This window comes from Telmatherina bonti, assembly GCF_933228915.1.
Source record: "Telmatherina bonti genome assembly, chromosome: 24".
In the NCBI taxonomy this organism is placed as follows: Eukaryota; Metazoa; Chordata; class Actinopteri; order Atheriniformes; family Telmatherinidae; genus Telmatherina; species Telmatherina bonti.
In genome coordinates, this window is record NC_136633.1 from 32232997 (window position 1) to 32249695 (window position 16699).

A 16699-nucleotide genomic window follows, 5' to 3' on the forward strand; every position below is an offset into this window, starting at 1 on the left:
CTGAATGAATGACAGGAGGAGGTGCTGAATGAATGACAGGAGGAGGTGCTGAATGAATGACAGGAGGAGGTGCTGAATGAATGACAGGAGGAGGTGCTGAATGAATGACAGGAGGAGGAGCTGAATGAATGACAGGAGGAGGAGCTGAATGAATGACAGGAGGAGGTGCTGAATGAATGACAGGAGGAGGTGCTGAATGAATGACAGGAGGAGGAGCTGAATGAATGACAGGAGGAGGAGCTGAATGAATGACAGGAGGAGGTGCTGAATGAATGACAGGAGGAGGTGCTGAATGAATGACAGGAGGAGGAGCTGAATGAATGACAGGAGGAGGTGCTGAATGAATGACAGGAGGAGGTGCTGAATGAATGACAGGAGGAGGAGCTGAATGAATGACAGGAGGAGGAGCTGAATGAATGACAGGAGGAGGAGCTGAATGAATGACAGGAGGAGGAGCTGAATGAATGACAGGAGGAGGTGCTGAATGAATGACAGGAGGAGGAGCTGAATGAATGACAGGAGGAGGTGCTGAATGAATGACAGGAGGAGGTGCTGAATGAATGACAGGAGGAGGAGCTGAATGAATGACAGGAGGAGGAGCTGAATGAATGACAGGAGGAGGAGCTGAATGAATGACAGGAGGAGGTGCTGAATGAATGACAGGAGGAGGAGCTGAATGAATGACAGGAGGAGGAGCTGAATGAATGACAGGAGGAGGAGCTGAATGAATGACAGGAGGAGGTGCTGAATGAATGACAGGAGGAGGTGCTGAATGAATGACAGGAGGAGGTGCTGAATGAATGACAGGAGGAGGTGCTGAATGAATGACAGGAGGAGGTGCTGAATGAATGACAGGAGGAGGTGCTGAATGAATGACAGGAGGAGGAGCTGAATGAATGACAGGAGGAGGTGCTGAATGAATGACAGGAGGAGGTGCTGAATGAATGACAGGAGGAGGTGCTGAATGAATGACAGGAGGAGGTGCTGAATGAATGACAGGAGGAGGTGCTGAATGAATGACAGGAGGAGGTGCTGAATGAATGACAGGAGGAGGAGCTGAATGAATGACAGGAGGAGGAGCTGAATGAATGACAGGAGGAGGAGCTGAATGAATGACAGGAGGAGGAGCTGAATGAATGACAGGAGGAGGAGCTGAATGAATGACAGGAGGAGGAGCTGAATGAATGACAGGAGGAGGTGCTGAATGAATGACAGGAGGAGGTGCTGAATGAATGACAGGAGGAGGTGCTGAATGAATGACAGGAGGAGGTGCTGAATGAATGACAGGAGGAGGTGCTGAATGAATGACAGGAGGAGGTGCTGAATGAATGACAGGAGGAGGTGCTGAATGAATGACAGGAGGAGGTGCTGAATGAATGACAGGAGGAGGTGCTGAATGAATGACAGGAGGAGGAGCTGAATGAATGACAGGAGGAGGTGCTGAATGAATGACAGGAGGAGGTGCTGAATGAATGACAGGAGGAGGAGCTGAATGAATGACAGGAGGAGGTGCTGAATGAATGACAGGAGGAGGTGCTGAATGAATGACAAGAGGAGGTGCTGAATGAATGACAGGAGGAGGAGCTGAATGAATGACAGGAGGAGGAGCTGAATGAATGACAGGAGGAGGTGCTGAATGAATGACAGGAGGAGGAGCTGAATGAATGACAGGAGGAGGTGCTGAATGAATGACAGGAGGAGGTGCTGAATGAATGACAGGAGGAGGTGCTGAATGAATGACAGGAGGAGGTGCTGAATGAATGACAGGAGGAGGTGCTGAATGAATGACAGGAGGAGGAGCTGAATGAATGACAGGAGGAGGAGCTGAATGAATGACAGGAGGAGGTGCTGAATGAATGACAGGAGGAGGAGCTGAATGAATGACAGGAGGAGGAGCTGAATGAATGACAGGAGGAGGTGCTGAATGAATGACAGGAGGAGGAGCTGAATGAATGACAGGAGGAGGAGCTGAATGAATGACAGGAGGAGGTGCTGAATGAATGACAGGAGGAGGTGCTGAATGAATGACAGGAGGAGGAGCTGAATGAATGACAGGAGGAGGTGCTGAATGAATGACAGGAGGAGGAGCTGAATGAATGACAGGAGGAGGTGCTGAATGAATGACAGGAGGAGGAGCTGAATGAATGACAGGAGGAGGTGCTGAATGAATGACAGGAGGAGGAGCTGAATGAATGACAGGAGGAGGAGCTGAATGAATGACAGGAGGAGGTGCTGAATGAATGACAGGAGGAGGAGCTGAATGAATGACAGGAGGAGGTGCTGAATGAATGACAGGAGGAGGTGCTGAATGAATGACAGGAGGAGGAGCTGAATGAATGACAGGAGGAGGAGCTGAATGAATGACAGGAGGAGGTGCTGAATGAATGACAGGAGGAGGAGCTGAATGAATGACAGGAGGAGCAGCTGAATGAATGACAGGAGGAGGAGCTGAATGAATGACAGGAGGAGGAGCTGAATGAATAACAGGAGGAGGTGCTGAATGAATGACAGGAGGAGGAGCTGAATGAATGACAGGAGGAGGTGCTGAATGAATGACAGGAGGAGGTGCTGAATGAATGACAGGAGGAGGAGCTGAATGAATGACAGGAGGAGGAGCTGAATGAATGACAGGAGGAGGTGCTGAATGAATGACAGGAGGAGGTGCTGAATGAATGACAGGAGGAGGAGCTGAATGAATGACAGGAGGAGGTGCTGAATGAATGACAGGAGGAGGAGCTGAATGAATGACAGGAGGAGGTGCTGAATGAATGACAGGAGGAGGAGCTGAATGAATGACAGGAGGAGGAGCTGAATGAATGACAGGAGGAGGAGCTGAATGAATGACAGGAGGAGGAGCTGAATGAATGACAGGAGGAGGTGCTGAATGAATGACAGGAGGAGGAGCTGAATGAATGACAGGAGGAGGTGCTGAATGAATGACAGGAGGAGGTGCTGAATGAATGACAGGAGGAGGAGCTGAATGGATGACAGGAGGAGGAGCTGAATGAATGACAGGAGGAGGTGCTGAATGAATGACAGGAGGAGGTGCTGAATGAATGACAGGAGGAGGAGCTGAATGGATGACAGGAGGAGGAGCTGAATGGATGACAGGAGGAGGTGCTGAATGAATGACAGGAGGAGGAGCTGAATGAATGACAGGAGGAGGAGCTGAATGAATGACAGGAGGAGGTGCTGAATGAATGACAGGAGGAGGTGCTGAATGAATAACAGGAGGAGGTGCTGAATGAATAACAGGAGGAGCTGTGTTTCCAGGAGAAGAAGTGGGAGTCCAGGCTACAAGACATGAACCTCCAACATGAGGCTGAGAAGAAGCAGGTAACCATGACGACAACAACACGCATGTTGAAGCACTGAACATCCATCCTTTTACGCAGTCTGGATAATTCCTCCTCCTTCCTCCCTTTTCTCCTCCTCCTCCTTCCTCCTCTTCCTCCTCCTCCTCCTACTCTTTCTCCTTCCTCCTCCTTCCTCCTCTTCTTCCTCCTCCTCCTACTCTTTCTCCTTCCTCCTCCTTCCTCCTCTTCCTCCTCCTTCTCCTACTCTTTCTCCTTCCTCCTCCTTCTCCTACTCTTTCTCCTTCCTCCTCCTTCTCCTCCTCTTCCTCCTCCTACTCTTTCTCCTTCCTCCTCCTTCCTCCTCTTCCTCCTCCTTCTCCTACTCTTTCTCCTTCCTCCTCCTTCTCCTCCTCTTCCTCCTCCTCCTACTCTTTCTCCTTCCTCCTCCTTCCTCCTCCTTCTCCTACTTTTTCTCCTTCCTCCTCCTTCTCCTACTCTTTCTCCTTCCTCCTCCTTCTCCTCCTCCTCCTCCATCTCCTCTTCCTCCTCCTCATCCTCCTCTTTCTCCTCCTCTTCCTCCTCCTAATCTTCCTCCTCCTCCAGTTGCAGAACGAGCTGAGCCGGATGCGGGGGACCATGTTGGACCAGGAAGATTACAGCCAGAGGCTGCAGCAGCTGGAGAGGAGGCTGCAGGAGAAGGAGAGGAGGCTGCAGCTGGAGAGGAGGCTGCAGGACAAGGAGCAGACCATCAGGACTCAGAAGGAGCAGGTCTCTCCTCTCAGTAATCTCCAGTAGGAGGAGGAGCGTTTCCTGGGTCTGCAGGCTGTGTTGACACCAAGATACTGTAGATGTGGCAGCAGCTGTAAACCACAGGACGTTCTTCAGGACGTTCCTGGACTGAATGTTGGTCCTGAAGCTGTAGACCACAGGACGTTCTTCAGGACGTTCTTCAGGACGTTCCTGGACTGAATGTTGATCCTGAAGCTGTGGACCACAGGACGTTCTTCAGGACGTTCCTGGACTGAATGTTGGTCCTGAAGCTGTAGACCACAGGATGTTCTTCAGGACGTTCTTCAGGACGTTCCTGGACTGAATGTTGGTCCTGAAGCTGTAGACCACAGGACGTTCTTCAGGACATTCCTGGACTGAATGTTGGTCCTGAAGCTGTAGACCACAGGACGTTCTTCAGGACGTTCCTGGACTGAATGTTGGTCCTGAAGCTGTAGACCACAGGACGTTCTTCAGGACATTCCTGGACTGAATGTTGGTCCTGAAGCTGTAGACCACAGGACGTTCTTCAGGACATTCCTGGACTGAATGTTGGTCCTGAAGCTGTAGACCACAGGACGTTCTTCAGGACATTCCTGGACTGAATGTTGGTCCTGAAGCTGTAGACCACAGGACGTTCTTCAGGACGTTCCTGGACTGAATGTTGGTCCTGAAGCTGTGGACCACAGGACGTTCTTCAGGATGTTCCTGGACTGAATGTTGGTCCTGAAGCTGTAGACCACAGGACGTTCTTCAGGACGTTCTTCAGGACGTTCCTGGACTGAATGTTGATCCTGAAGCTGTAGACTACAGGACGTTCTTCAGGACGTTTCTGGACTGAATGTTGGTCCTGAAGCTGTAGACCACAGGACGTTCTTCAGGACGTTCTTCAGGACGTTCCTGGACTGAATGTTGGTCCTGAAGCTGTAGACCATCGGATGTTCTTCAGGACGTTCTTCAGGACGTTCCTGGACTGAATGTTGATCCTGAAGCTGTAGACCACAGGACGTTCTTCAGGACGTTCCTGGACTGAATGTTGGTCCTGAAGCTGTAGACCACAGGACATTCTTCAGGACGTTCTTTAGGACGTTCCTGGACTGAACGTTGGTCCTGAAGCTGTAGACCACAGGACGTTCTTCAGTACGTTCTTCAGGACGTTCCTGGACTGAATGTTGGTCCTGAAGCTGTAGACCACAGGACGTTCTTCAGGACGTTCCTGGACTGAATGTTGGTCCTGAAGCTGTAGAACACAGGACGTTCTTTAGGACGTTCCTGGACTGAACGTTGGTCCTGACGCTGTAGACTACAGGACGTTCTTCAGGACGTTCCTGGACTGAATGTTGGTCCTGAAGCTGTAGTCCACAGAACGTTCTTCAGGACGTTCTTCAGGACGTTCCTGGACTGAATGTTGGTCCTGAAGCTGTAGACCACAGGACGTTCTTCAGGACGTTCTTCAGGACGTTCCTGGACTGAATGTTGGTCCTGAAGCTGTAGACCACAGGACGTTCTTCAGGACGTTCTTCAGGACGTTCCTGGACTGAATGTTGGTCCTGAAGCTGTAGACCACAGGACGTTCTTCAGGACGTTCCTGGACTGAATGTTGGTCCTGAAGCTGTAGAACACAGGACGTTCTTCAGGATGTTCCTGGACTGAATGTTGGTCCTGAAGCTGTAGACCACAGGACTTTCTTCAGGACGTTCTTCAGGATGTTCCTTGACTGAATGTTGGTCCTGAAGCTGTAGACCACAGGATGTTCTCAGGACGTTCCTGGACTGAATGTTGGTCCTGAAGCTGTAGACCACAGGACGTTCTTCAGGACGTTCCTGGACTGAGTGTTGGTCCTGAAGCTGTAGACCATCGGATGTTCTTCAGGACGTTCTTTAGGACGTTCCTGGACTGAACGTTGGTCCTCAAGCTGTAGACCACAGGACGTTCTTCAGTACCCTCTTCAGGACGTTCCTGGACTGAATGTTGGTCCTGAAGCTGTAGACCACAGGACGTTCTTCAGGACTTTCCTGGACTGAATGTTGGTCCTGAAGCTGTAGACCACCGGATGTTCTTCAGGACGTTCTTTAGGACGTTCCTGGACTGAACATTGGTCCTGAAGCTGTAGACCACAGGACGTTCTTCAGGACGTTCCTGGACTGAATGTTGGTCCTGAAGCTGTAGACTACAGGACGTTCTTCAGGACGTTCCTGGACTGAATGTTGGTCCTGAAGCTGTAGACCACAGGACGTTCTTCAGGACGTTCCTGGACTGAACGTTGGTCCTGAAGCTGTAGACCACAGGACGTTCTTCAGGACGTTCCTGGACTGAATGTTGGTCCTGAAGCTGTAGACCATCGGATATTCTTCAGGACGTTCTTTAGGACGTTCCTGGACTGAACGTTGGTCCTGAAGCTGTAGACCACAGGACGTTCTTCAGTACGTTCTTTGGGACGTTCCTGGACTGAATGTTGGTCCTGAAGCTGTAGTCCACAGAACGTTCTTCAGGACGTTCCTGGACTGAATGTTGGTCCTGAAGCTGTAGACCACAGGACGTTCTTCAGGACGTTCCTGGACTGAATGTTGGTCCTGAAGCTGTAGACCACAGGACGTTCTTCAGGACGTTCTTCAGGACGTTCCTGGACTGAATGTTGGTCCTGAAGCTGTAGAACACAGGACGTTCTTCAGGACGTTCCTGGACTGAATGTTGGTCCTGAAGCTGTAGACCACAGGACGTTCTTCAGGACGTTCTTCAGGACGTTCCTGGACTGAATGTTGGTCCTGAAGCTGTAGACCACAGGACGTTCTTCAGGACGTTCTTCAGGACGTTCCTGGACTGAATGTTGATCCTGAAGCTGTAGACCACAGGACGTTCTTCAGTACGTTCTTCAGGACGTTCCTGGACTGAATGTTGGTCCTGAAGCTGTAGACCACAGGATGTTCTTCAGGACGTTCCTGGACTGAATGTTGGTCCTGAAGCTGTAGTCCACAGAACGTTCTTCAGGACGTTCTTCAGGACGTTCCTGGACTGAATGTTGGTCCTGAAGCTGTAGACCACAGGACGTTCTTCAGGGCGTTCTTCAGGACGTTCCTGGACTGAATGTTGGTCCTGAAGCTGTAGACCACAGGACGTTCTTCAGGACGTTCTTCAGGACGTTCCTGGACTGAATGTTGGTCCTGAAGCTGTAGACCACAGGACGTTCTTCAGGACGTTCTTCAGGACGTTCCTGGACTGAATGTTGATCCTGAAGCTGTAGACCACAGGACGTTCTTCAGGACGTTCCTGGACTGAACGTTGGTCCTGAAGCTGTAGACCACAGGACGTTCTTCAGGACGTTCCTGGACTGAATGTTGGTCCTGAAGCTGTAGACCATCGGATATTCTTCAGGACGTTCTTTAGGACGTTCCTGGACTGAACGTTGGTCCTGAAGCTGTAGACCACAGGACGTTCTTCAGTACGTTCTTTGGGACGTTCCTGGACTGAATGTTGGTCCTGAAGCTGTAGTCCACAGAACGTTCTTCAGGACGTTCCTGGACTGAATGTTGGTCCTGAAGCTGTAGACCACAGGACGTTCTTCAGGACGTTCCTGGACTGAATGTTGGTCCTGAAGCTGTAGACCACAGGACGTTCTTCAGGACGTTCTTCAGGACGTTCCTGGACTGAATGTTGGTCCTGAAGCTGTAGAACACAGGACGTTCTTCAGGACGTTCCTGGACTGAATGTTGGTCCTGAAGCTGTAGACCACAGGACGTTCTTCAGGACGTTCTTCAGGACGTTCCTGGACTGAATGTTGGTCCTGAAGCTGTAGACCACAGGACGTTCTTCAGGACGTTCTTCAGGACGTTCCTGGACTGAATGTTGATCCTGAAGCTGTAGACCACAGGACGTTCTTCAGTACGTTCTTCAGGACGTTCCTGGACTGAATGTTGGTCCTGAAGCTGTAGACCACAGGATGTTCTTCAGGACGTTCCTGGACTGAATGTTGGTCCTGAAGCTGTAGTCCACAGAACGTTCTTCAGGACGTTCTTCAGGACGTTCCTGGACTGAATGTTGGTCCTGAAGCTGTAGACCACAGGACGTTCTTCAGGGCGTTCTTCAGGACGTTCCTGGACTGAATGTTGGTCCTGAAGCTGTAGACCACAGGACGTTCTTCAGGACGTTCTTCAGGACGTTCCTGGACTGAATGTTGGTCCTGAAGCTGTAGACCACAGGACGTTCTTCAGGACGTTCTTCAGGACGTTCCTGGACTGAATGTTGATCCTGAAGCTGTAGACCACAGGACGTTCTTCAGGACGTTCCTGGACTGAACGTTGGTCCTGAAGCTGTAGACCACAGGACGTTCTTCAGGACGTTCCTGGACTGAATGTTGGTCCTGAAGCTGTAGACCATCGGATATTCTTCAGGACGTTCTTTAGGACGTTCCTGGACTGAACGTTGGTCCTGAAGCTGTAGACCACAGGACGTTCTTCAGTACGTTCTTTGGGACGTTCCTGGACTGAATGTTGGTCCTGAAGCTGTAGTCCACAGAACGTTCTTCAGGACGTTCCTGGACTGAATGTTGGTCCTGAAGCTGTAGACCACAGGACGTTCTTCAGGACGTTCCTGGACTGAATGTTGGTCCTGAAGCTGTAGACCACAGGATGTTCTTCAGGACGTTCTTCAGGACGTTCCTGGACTGAATGTTGGTCCTGAAGCTGTAGAACACAGGACGTTCTTCAGGACGTTCCTGGACTGAATGTTGGTCCTGAAGCTGTAGACCACAGGATGTTCTTCAGGACGTTCCTGGACTGAATGTTGGTCCTGAAGCTGTAGACCACAGGACGTTCTTCAGGACGTTCCTGGACTGAATGTTGGTCCTGAAGCTGTAGAACACAGGACGTTCTTCAGGACGTTCCTGGACTGAATGTTGGTCCTGAAGCTGTAGACCACAGGATGTTCTTCAGGACGTTCCTGGACTGAATGTTGGTCCTGAAGCTGTAGTCCACAGAACGTTCTTCAGGACGTTCTTCAGGACGTTCCTGGACTGAATGTTGGTCCTGAAGCTGTAGACCACAGGACGTTCTTCAGGGCGTTCTTCAGGACGTTCCTGGACTGAATGTTGGTCCTGAAGCTGTAGACCACAGGACGTTCTTCAGGACGTTCTTCAGGACGTTCCTGGACTGAATGTTGGTCCTGAAGCTGTAGACCACAGGACGTTCTTCAGGACGTTCTTCAGGACGTTCCTGGACTGAATGTTGATCCTGAAGCTGTAGACCACAGGACGTTCTTTGGGACGTTCCTGGACTGAATGTTGGTCCTGAAGCTGTAGACCACCGGATGTTCTTCAGGACGGTCTTTAGGACGTTCCTGGACTGAATGTTGGTCCTGAAGCTGTAGACCACAGGATGTTCTTCAGGACGTTTCTGAACTGAATGTTGGTTCTGAAGCTGTAAACCACAGGACGTTCTTCAGGACGTTCCTGGACTGAATGTTGGTCCTGAAGCTGTAGACCACAGGACGTTCTTCAGGACGTTCCTGGACTGAATGTTGGTCCTGAAGCTGTAGACCACAGGACGTTCTTCAGGACGTTCTTCAGGACGTTCCTGGACTGAATGTTGGTCCTGAAGCTGTAGACCACAGGACTTTCTTCAGGACGTTCTTCAGGACGTTCCTGGACTGAATGTTGGTCCTGAAGCTGTAGACCACAGAACGTTCTTCAGGACGTTCCTGGACTGAATGTTGGTCCTGAAGCTGTAGACCAGAGGACGTTCTTCAGGACGTTCTTCAGGACGTTCCTGGACTGAATGTTGGTCCTGAAGCTGTAGACCACAGGACGTTCTTCAGGACGTTCTTCAGGACTTTCCTGGACTGAATGTTGGTCCTGAAGCTGTAGACCACAGGATGTTCTTCAGCACGTTCCTGGACTGAATGTTGGTCCTGAAGCTGTAGACCACAGGACGTTCTTCAGGACGTTCTTCAGGACATTCCTGGACTGAATGTTGGTCCTGAAGCTGTAGACCACAGGATGTTCTTCAGGACGTTCCTGGACTGAATGTTGGTCCTGAAGCTGTAGACCACACGATGTTCTTCAGGACGTTCCTGGACTGAATGTTGGTTCTGAAGCTGTAGACCACAGGATGTTCTTCAGGACGTTCCTGGACTGAACGTTGGTCCTGAAGCTGTAGACCACAGGACGTTCTTCAGGACGTTCCTGGACTGAATGTTGGTCCTGAAGCTGTAGACTATCGGATGTTCTTCAGGACGTTCTTTAGGACGTTCCTGGACTGAACGTTGGTCCTCAAGCTGTAGACCACAGGACGTTCTTCAGTACCCTCTTCAGGACGTTCCTGGACTGAATGTTGGTCCTGAAGCTGTCGACCACAGGACGTTCTTCAGGACGTTCCTGGACTGAATGTTGGTCCTGAAGCTGTAGACCACCGGATTGTCTTCAGGACGTTCCTGGACTGAACGTTGGTCCTGAAGCTGTAGACCACAGGACGTTCTTCAGGACGTTCCTGGACTGAATGTTGGTCCTGAAGTTGTAGACCACAGGATGTTCTTCAGGACGTTTCTGAACTGAATGTTGGTTCTGAAGCTGTAAACCACAGGACGTTCTTCAGGACGTTCTTCAGGATGTTCCTGGACTGAATGTTGGTCCTGAAGCTGTAGACCACAGAACGTTCTTCAGGACGTTCCTGGACTGAATGTTGGTCCTGAATCTGTAGACCACAGAACGTTCTTCAGGACTTTCCTGGACTGAATGTTGGTCCTGAAGCTGTAGACCACAGGATGTTCTTCAGGACGTTCCTGGACTGAATGTTGCTCCTGAAGCTGTAGACCACAGGATGTTCTTCAGGACGTTCCTGGACTGAATGTTGGTTCTGAAGCTGTAGACCACAGGATGTTCTTCAGGACGTTCCTGGACTGAATGTTGGTCCTGAAGCTGTCGACCACAGGACGTTCTTCAGGACGTTCTTCAGGATGTTCCTGGACTGAATGTTGGTCCTGAAGCTGTAGACCACAGGACATTCTTCAGGACGTTCTTCAGGATGTTCCTGGACTGAATGTTGGTCCTGAAGCTGTAGACCACAGGATGTTCTTCAGGACGTTCCTGGACTGAATGTTGGTCCTGAAGCTGTAGACCACAGGATGTTCTTCAGGACGTTCCTGGACTGAATGTTGCTCCTGAAGCTGTAGACCACAGGATGTTCTTCAGGACGTTCCTGGACTGAATGTTGGTTCTGAAGCTGTAGACCACAGGATGTTCTTCAGGACGTTCCTGGACTGAATGTTGGTCCTGAAGCTGTAGACCACAGGACGTTCTTCAGGACGTTCTTCAGGATGTTCCTGGACTGAATGTTGGTCCTGAAGCTGTAGACCACAGGACGTTCTTCAGGACGTTCTTCAGGACGTTCCTGGACTGAATGTTGGTCCTGAAGCTGTAGACCACAGGACGTTCTCCAGGACGTTCATGGACTGAACTTTGGTCCTGAAGCTGTAGACCACAGGACGTTCTTCAGGACGTTCTTCAGGACGTTCCTGGACTGAACGTTGGTCCTGAAGCTGTAGACCACAGGATGTTCTTCAGGACGTTCCTGGACTGAATGTTGGTCCTGAAGCTGTAGACCACAGGACGTTCTTCAGGACGTTCTTCAGGACGTTCCTGGACTGAATGTTGGTCCTGAAGCTGTAGACCACAGGATGTTCTTCAGGACGTTCCTGGACTGACTGTTGGTCCTGAAGCTGTAGTCCACAGGATGTTCTTCAGGACGTTCCTGGACTGAATGTTGGTCCTGAAGCTGTAGACCACAGGATGTTCTTCAGGACGTTGCTGAACTGAATGTTGGTTCTGAAGCTGTAAACCACAGGACGTTCTTCAGGACGTTCTTCAGGATGTTCCTGGACTGAATGTTGGTCCTGAAGCTGTAGACCACAAGACGTTCTTCAGGACGTTCCTGGACTGAACTTTGGTCCTGAAGCTGTAGACCACAGGACGTTCTTCAGGACGTTCCTGGACTGAATGTTGGTCCTGAAGCTGTAGACCACAGGATGTTCTTCAGGACGTTCCTGAACTGAATGTTGGTTCTGAAGCTGTAGACCACAGGACGTTCTTCAGGACGTTCCTGGACTGAATGTTGGTCCTGAAGCTGTAGACCACAGGATGTTCTTCAGGACGTTCCTGAACTGAATGTTGGTCCTGAAGCTGTAGACCACAGGATGTTCTTCAGGACGTTCCTGGACTGAATGTTGCTCCTGAAGCTGTAGACCACAGGACGTTCTTCAGGACGTTCCTGGACTGAATGTTGGTCCTGAAGCTGTAGTCCACAGAACGTTCTTCAGGACGTTCCTGGACTGAATGTTGGTCCTGAACCTGTAGACCACAGGACGTTCTTCAGGACGTTCTTCAGGACATTCCTGGACTGAATGTTGGTCCTGAAGCTGTAGACCACAGGACCTTCTTCAGGACGTTCTTCAGAATGTTCCTGGACTGAATGTTGGTCCTGAAGCTGTAGACCACAGGATTTTCTTCAGGACGTTCCTGGACTGAATGTTGGTTCTGAAGCTGTAGACCACAGGATGTTCTTCAGGACATTCCTGGACTGAATGTTGGTCCTGAAGTCGTAGACCACAGGACGTTCTTCAGGACATTCTTCAGGACGTTCCTGGACTGAATGTTGGTCCTGAAGCGGTAGACCACAGGACGTTCTTCCGGACGTTCCTGGACTGAATGTTGGTCCTGAAGCTGTAGACCACAGGACGTTCTTCAGGACGTTCCTGGACTGAATGTTGGTCCTGAAGCTTTAGACCACAGGATGTTCTTCAGGACGTTCCTGGACTGAATGTTGGTCCTGAAGCTGTAGACCACAGGACGTTCTTCAGGACGTTCCTGGACTGAATGTTGGTCCTGAAGCTGTAGACCACAGGACGTTCTTCAGGACGTTCCTGGACTGAATGTTGGTCCTGAAGCTGTTGACCACAGGACGTTCTTCAGGACGTTCTTCAGGACGTTCCTGGACTGAATGTTGGTCCTGAAGCTGTAGACCACAGGACGTTCTTAAGGACGTTCTTCAGGACGTTCCTGGACTGAATGTTGGTCCTGAAGCTGTAGACCACAGGACGTTCTTCAGGACGTTCCTGGACTGAATGTTGGTCCTGAAGCTGTAGACCACAGGACGTTCTTCAGGACGTTCTTCAGGATGTTCCTGGACTGAATGTTGGTCCTGTAGCTGTAGACCACAGGACGTTCTTCAGGACGTTCTTCAGGATGTTCCTGGACTGAATGTTGGTCCTGAAGCTGTAGACCACAGGATGTTCTTCAGGACGTTCCTGGACTGAATGTTGCTCCTGAAGCTGTAGACCACAGGATGTTCTTCAGGACGTTCCTGGACTGAATGTTGGTTCTGAAGCTGTAGACCACAGGATGTTCTTCAGGACGTTCCTGGACTGAATGTAGGTCGTGAAGCTGTAGACCACCGGATGTTCTTCAGGACGTTCCTGGACTGAATGTAGGTCCTGAAGCTGTAGACCACAGGATGTTCTTCAGGACGTTCCTGGACTGAATGTTGGTTCTGAAGCTGTAGACCACAGGACGTTCTTCAGGACGTTCTTCAGGACATTCCTGGACTGAATGTTGGTCCTGAAGCTGTAGACCACAGGACGTTCTTCAGGACATTCCTGGACTGAACGTTGGTCCTGAAGCTGTAGACCACAGGACGTTCTTCAGGACGTTCTTCAGGACATTCCTGGACTGAACGTTGGTCCTGAAGCTGTAGACCACAGGATGTTCTTAAGGACGTTCCTGGACTGACTGTTGGTTCTGAAGCTGTAGACCACAGGACGTTCTTCAGGACATTCCTGGACTGAATGTTGGTTCTGAAGCTGTAGACCACAGGACGTTCTTCAGGACGTTCTTCAGGACATTCCTGGACTGAACGTTGGTCCTGAAGCTGTAGACCACAGGACGTTCTTCAGGACGTTCTTCAGGACATTCCTGGACTGAACGTTGGTCCTGAAGCTGTAGACCACAGGATGTTCTTCAGGACGTTCCTGGACTGACTGTTGGTTCTGAAGCTGTAGACCACAGGACGTTCTTCAGGACATTCCTGGACTGAATGTTGGTTCTGAAGCTGTAGACCACAGGACGTTCTTCAGGACATTCCTGGACTGAATGTTGGTTCTGAAGCTGTAGACCACAGGACGTTCTTCAGGACGTTCCTGGACTGAATGTTGGTCCTGAAGCTGTAGACCACAGGACGTTCTTCAGGACATTCCTGGACTGAATGTTGGTTCTGAAGCTGTAGACCACAGGACGTTCTTCAGGACATTCCTGGACTGAATGTTGGTTCTGAAGTTGTAGACCACAGGACGTTCTTCAGGACATTCCTGGACTGAATGTTGGTTCTGAAGCTGTAGACCACAGGACGTTCTTCAGGACGTTCCTGGACTGAATGTTGGTCCTGAAGCTGTAGACCACAGGACGTTCTTCAGGACGTTCTTCAGGACATTCCTGGACTGAACGTTGGTCCTGAAGCTGTAGACCACAGGACGTTCTTCAGGACGTTCCTGGACTGAATGTTGGTCCTGAAGCTGTAGACCACAGGACGTTCTTCAGGACGTTCTTCAGGACATTCCTGGACTGAACGTTGGTCCTGAAGCTGTAGACCACAGGACGTTCTTCAGGACATTCCTGGACTGAATGTTGGTTCTGAAGCTGTAGACCACAGGACGTTCTTCAGGACATTCCTGGACTGAATGTTGGTCCTGAAGCTGTAGACCACAGGACGTTCTTCAGGACATTCCTGGACTGAACGTTGGTCCTGAAGCTGTAGACCACAGGACGTTCTTCAGGACGTTCCTGGACTGAATGTTGGTCCTGAAGCTGTAGACCACAGGACGTTCTTCAGGACGTTCTTCAGGACATTCCTGGACTGAACGTTGGTCCTGAAGCTGTAGACCACAGGATGTTCTTCAGGATGTTCCTGGACTGAATGTTGGTTCTGAAGCTGTAGACCACAGGATGTTCTTCAGGACATTCCTGGACTGAATGTTGGTCCTGAAGCTGTAGACCACAGGACGTTCTTCAGGACATTCCTGGACTGAACGTTGGTCCTGAAGCTGTAGACCACAGGACGTTCTTCAGGACATTCCTGGACTGAATGTTGGTTCTGAAGCTGTAGACCACAGGACGTTCTTCAGGACGTTCCTGGACTGAATGTTGGTCCTGAAGCTGTAGACCACAGGACGTTCTTCAGGACGTTCTTCAGGACATTCCTGGACTGAACGTTGGTCCTGAAGCTGTAGACCACAGGATGTTCTTCAGGATGTTCCTGGACTGAATGTTGGTTCTGAAGCTGTAGACCACAGGATGTTCTTCAGGACGTTCCTGGACTGAATGTTGGTCCTGAAGCTGTAGACCACAGGACGTTCTTCAGGACATTCCTGGACTGAACGTTGGTCCTGAAGCTGTAGACCACAGGACGTTCTTCAGGACATTCCTGGACTGAATGGTGGTCCTGAAGCTGTAGACCACAGGACGTTCTTCAGGACGTTCTTCAGGACATTCCTGGACTGAATGTTGGTCCTGAAGCTGTAGACCACAGGACGTTCTTCAGGACATTCCTGGACTGAATGTTGGTTCTGAAGCTGCAGTCCAGGACCTGTTATGACTCATGACTCTCCTGCCTTCCTCCACAGATACTAAGCATCTCCTCCAACCCACCGACCAAAGTAGTGGAAGCAGCAGGTACGTTGCTGCTGTTGGTGTCCTGCAGCGGCTTGCTGGTCTGAAAACGGCGTTTCCTCTTGTCTTTCAGTGGTGGTCAGTGCACCGGTACAGGAGATGAAGCAGAAGAAAGGGGCTCACGGTGAGTTAAAGGTCGTCAGCGTATAAAACCTCGTGGAGAGTGAGCGTGTGCTTCTGTGCATGGATTCACCAAAAGCTGTGGTGTCGCTACGTCCCTAACACCTGTTTTATACCACTTCCTGGCGTCCGATAGAGGAGGCGGCTTTAAGGCTGGATCCTATACAGGAGTTGTCAGAAGAGGAGAAAGGTAAAGCAGTCGGCTGCATGCTGCATGGATCCATCTGAGCAGCCTTTTCCCTCCTCGCTGTCTTCTGCTTCTGTCAAAGCAACATCTAGTTTCAGGCTTCTCTGAGACTGTGGAAAGAACAGAAGTTTTCCTTCTTTTAGGGCTTTAGTTTTATGTATCAGGACATTTTAAAGCGGTAAAAAGCTCCATTTAAGCTCAAAGTCAGATAAATACAACAAACAGGACCTTCTACACAGAGCCAATCATCATTCAATTCAACTTTATTTATATAGCATAAAATCACGACAATGCCATCTCAAGACGCTTGGAGGATCCAACTCAATCTCCCATCCTGAGCACGCACAGTGGTGGCGGGGGTGTGGGATAAAAGAGAGAGAGAAAGAGAAAGAAGCTCAGTGTATCAGGAAATGTCCCTCAGCAGTCTAAACCTATAGCAGCATAACTAAGGGATGCTAACCATCCCTAGCTATAGGACTTATCAAAAAGATAAGTCTTCAGCCTAGTCTTAAAGGTGGGGAGGGTGTCTGCTTCCCTAACACTAACTGGGAGCTTATTCCATAAGAGAGGGGCCTGATAACCAAAGGCTCTGCCTCCTGCTCGGCTCTTTGAGACTCTAGGAAC

At 50.3% G+C, this 16699-nt stretch overlaps 2 protein-coding genes across 4 annotated transcripts in view; both read left to right on the forward strand.

The window, feature by feature from the left end:
* The window catches only part of LOC306774178 (uncharacterized protein), a gene marked incomplete at its 5' end in the record, with an annotated part of 644048 nt that overhangs the window by 97224 nt on the left and 530125 nt on the right, over nt 1-16699 (forward strand). The window lies entirely within an intron of this gene.
* Nucleotides 1-16699, forward strand: part of dzip1 (DAZ interacting zinc finger protein 1) — a 37563-nt gene that overhangs the window by 12472 nt on the left and 8392 nt on the right. For all 3 annotated transcript variants that reach the window (XM_079263735.1, XM_079263737.1, XM_079263736.1), the window contains 4 exons: nt 3274-3336; nt 3900-4064; nt 15723-15771; nt 15842-15892. In XM_079263735.1, the coding sequence (XP_079119861.1) occupies nt 3274-3336; nt 3900-4064; nt 15723-15771; nt 15842-15892 (328 nt within the window). The remainder of the gene's footprint in view (nt 1-3273; nt 3337-3899; nt 4065-15722; nt 15772-15841; nt 15893-16699) is intronic.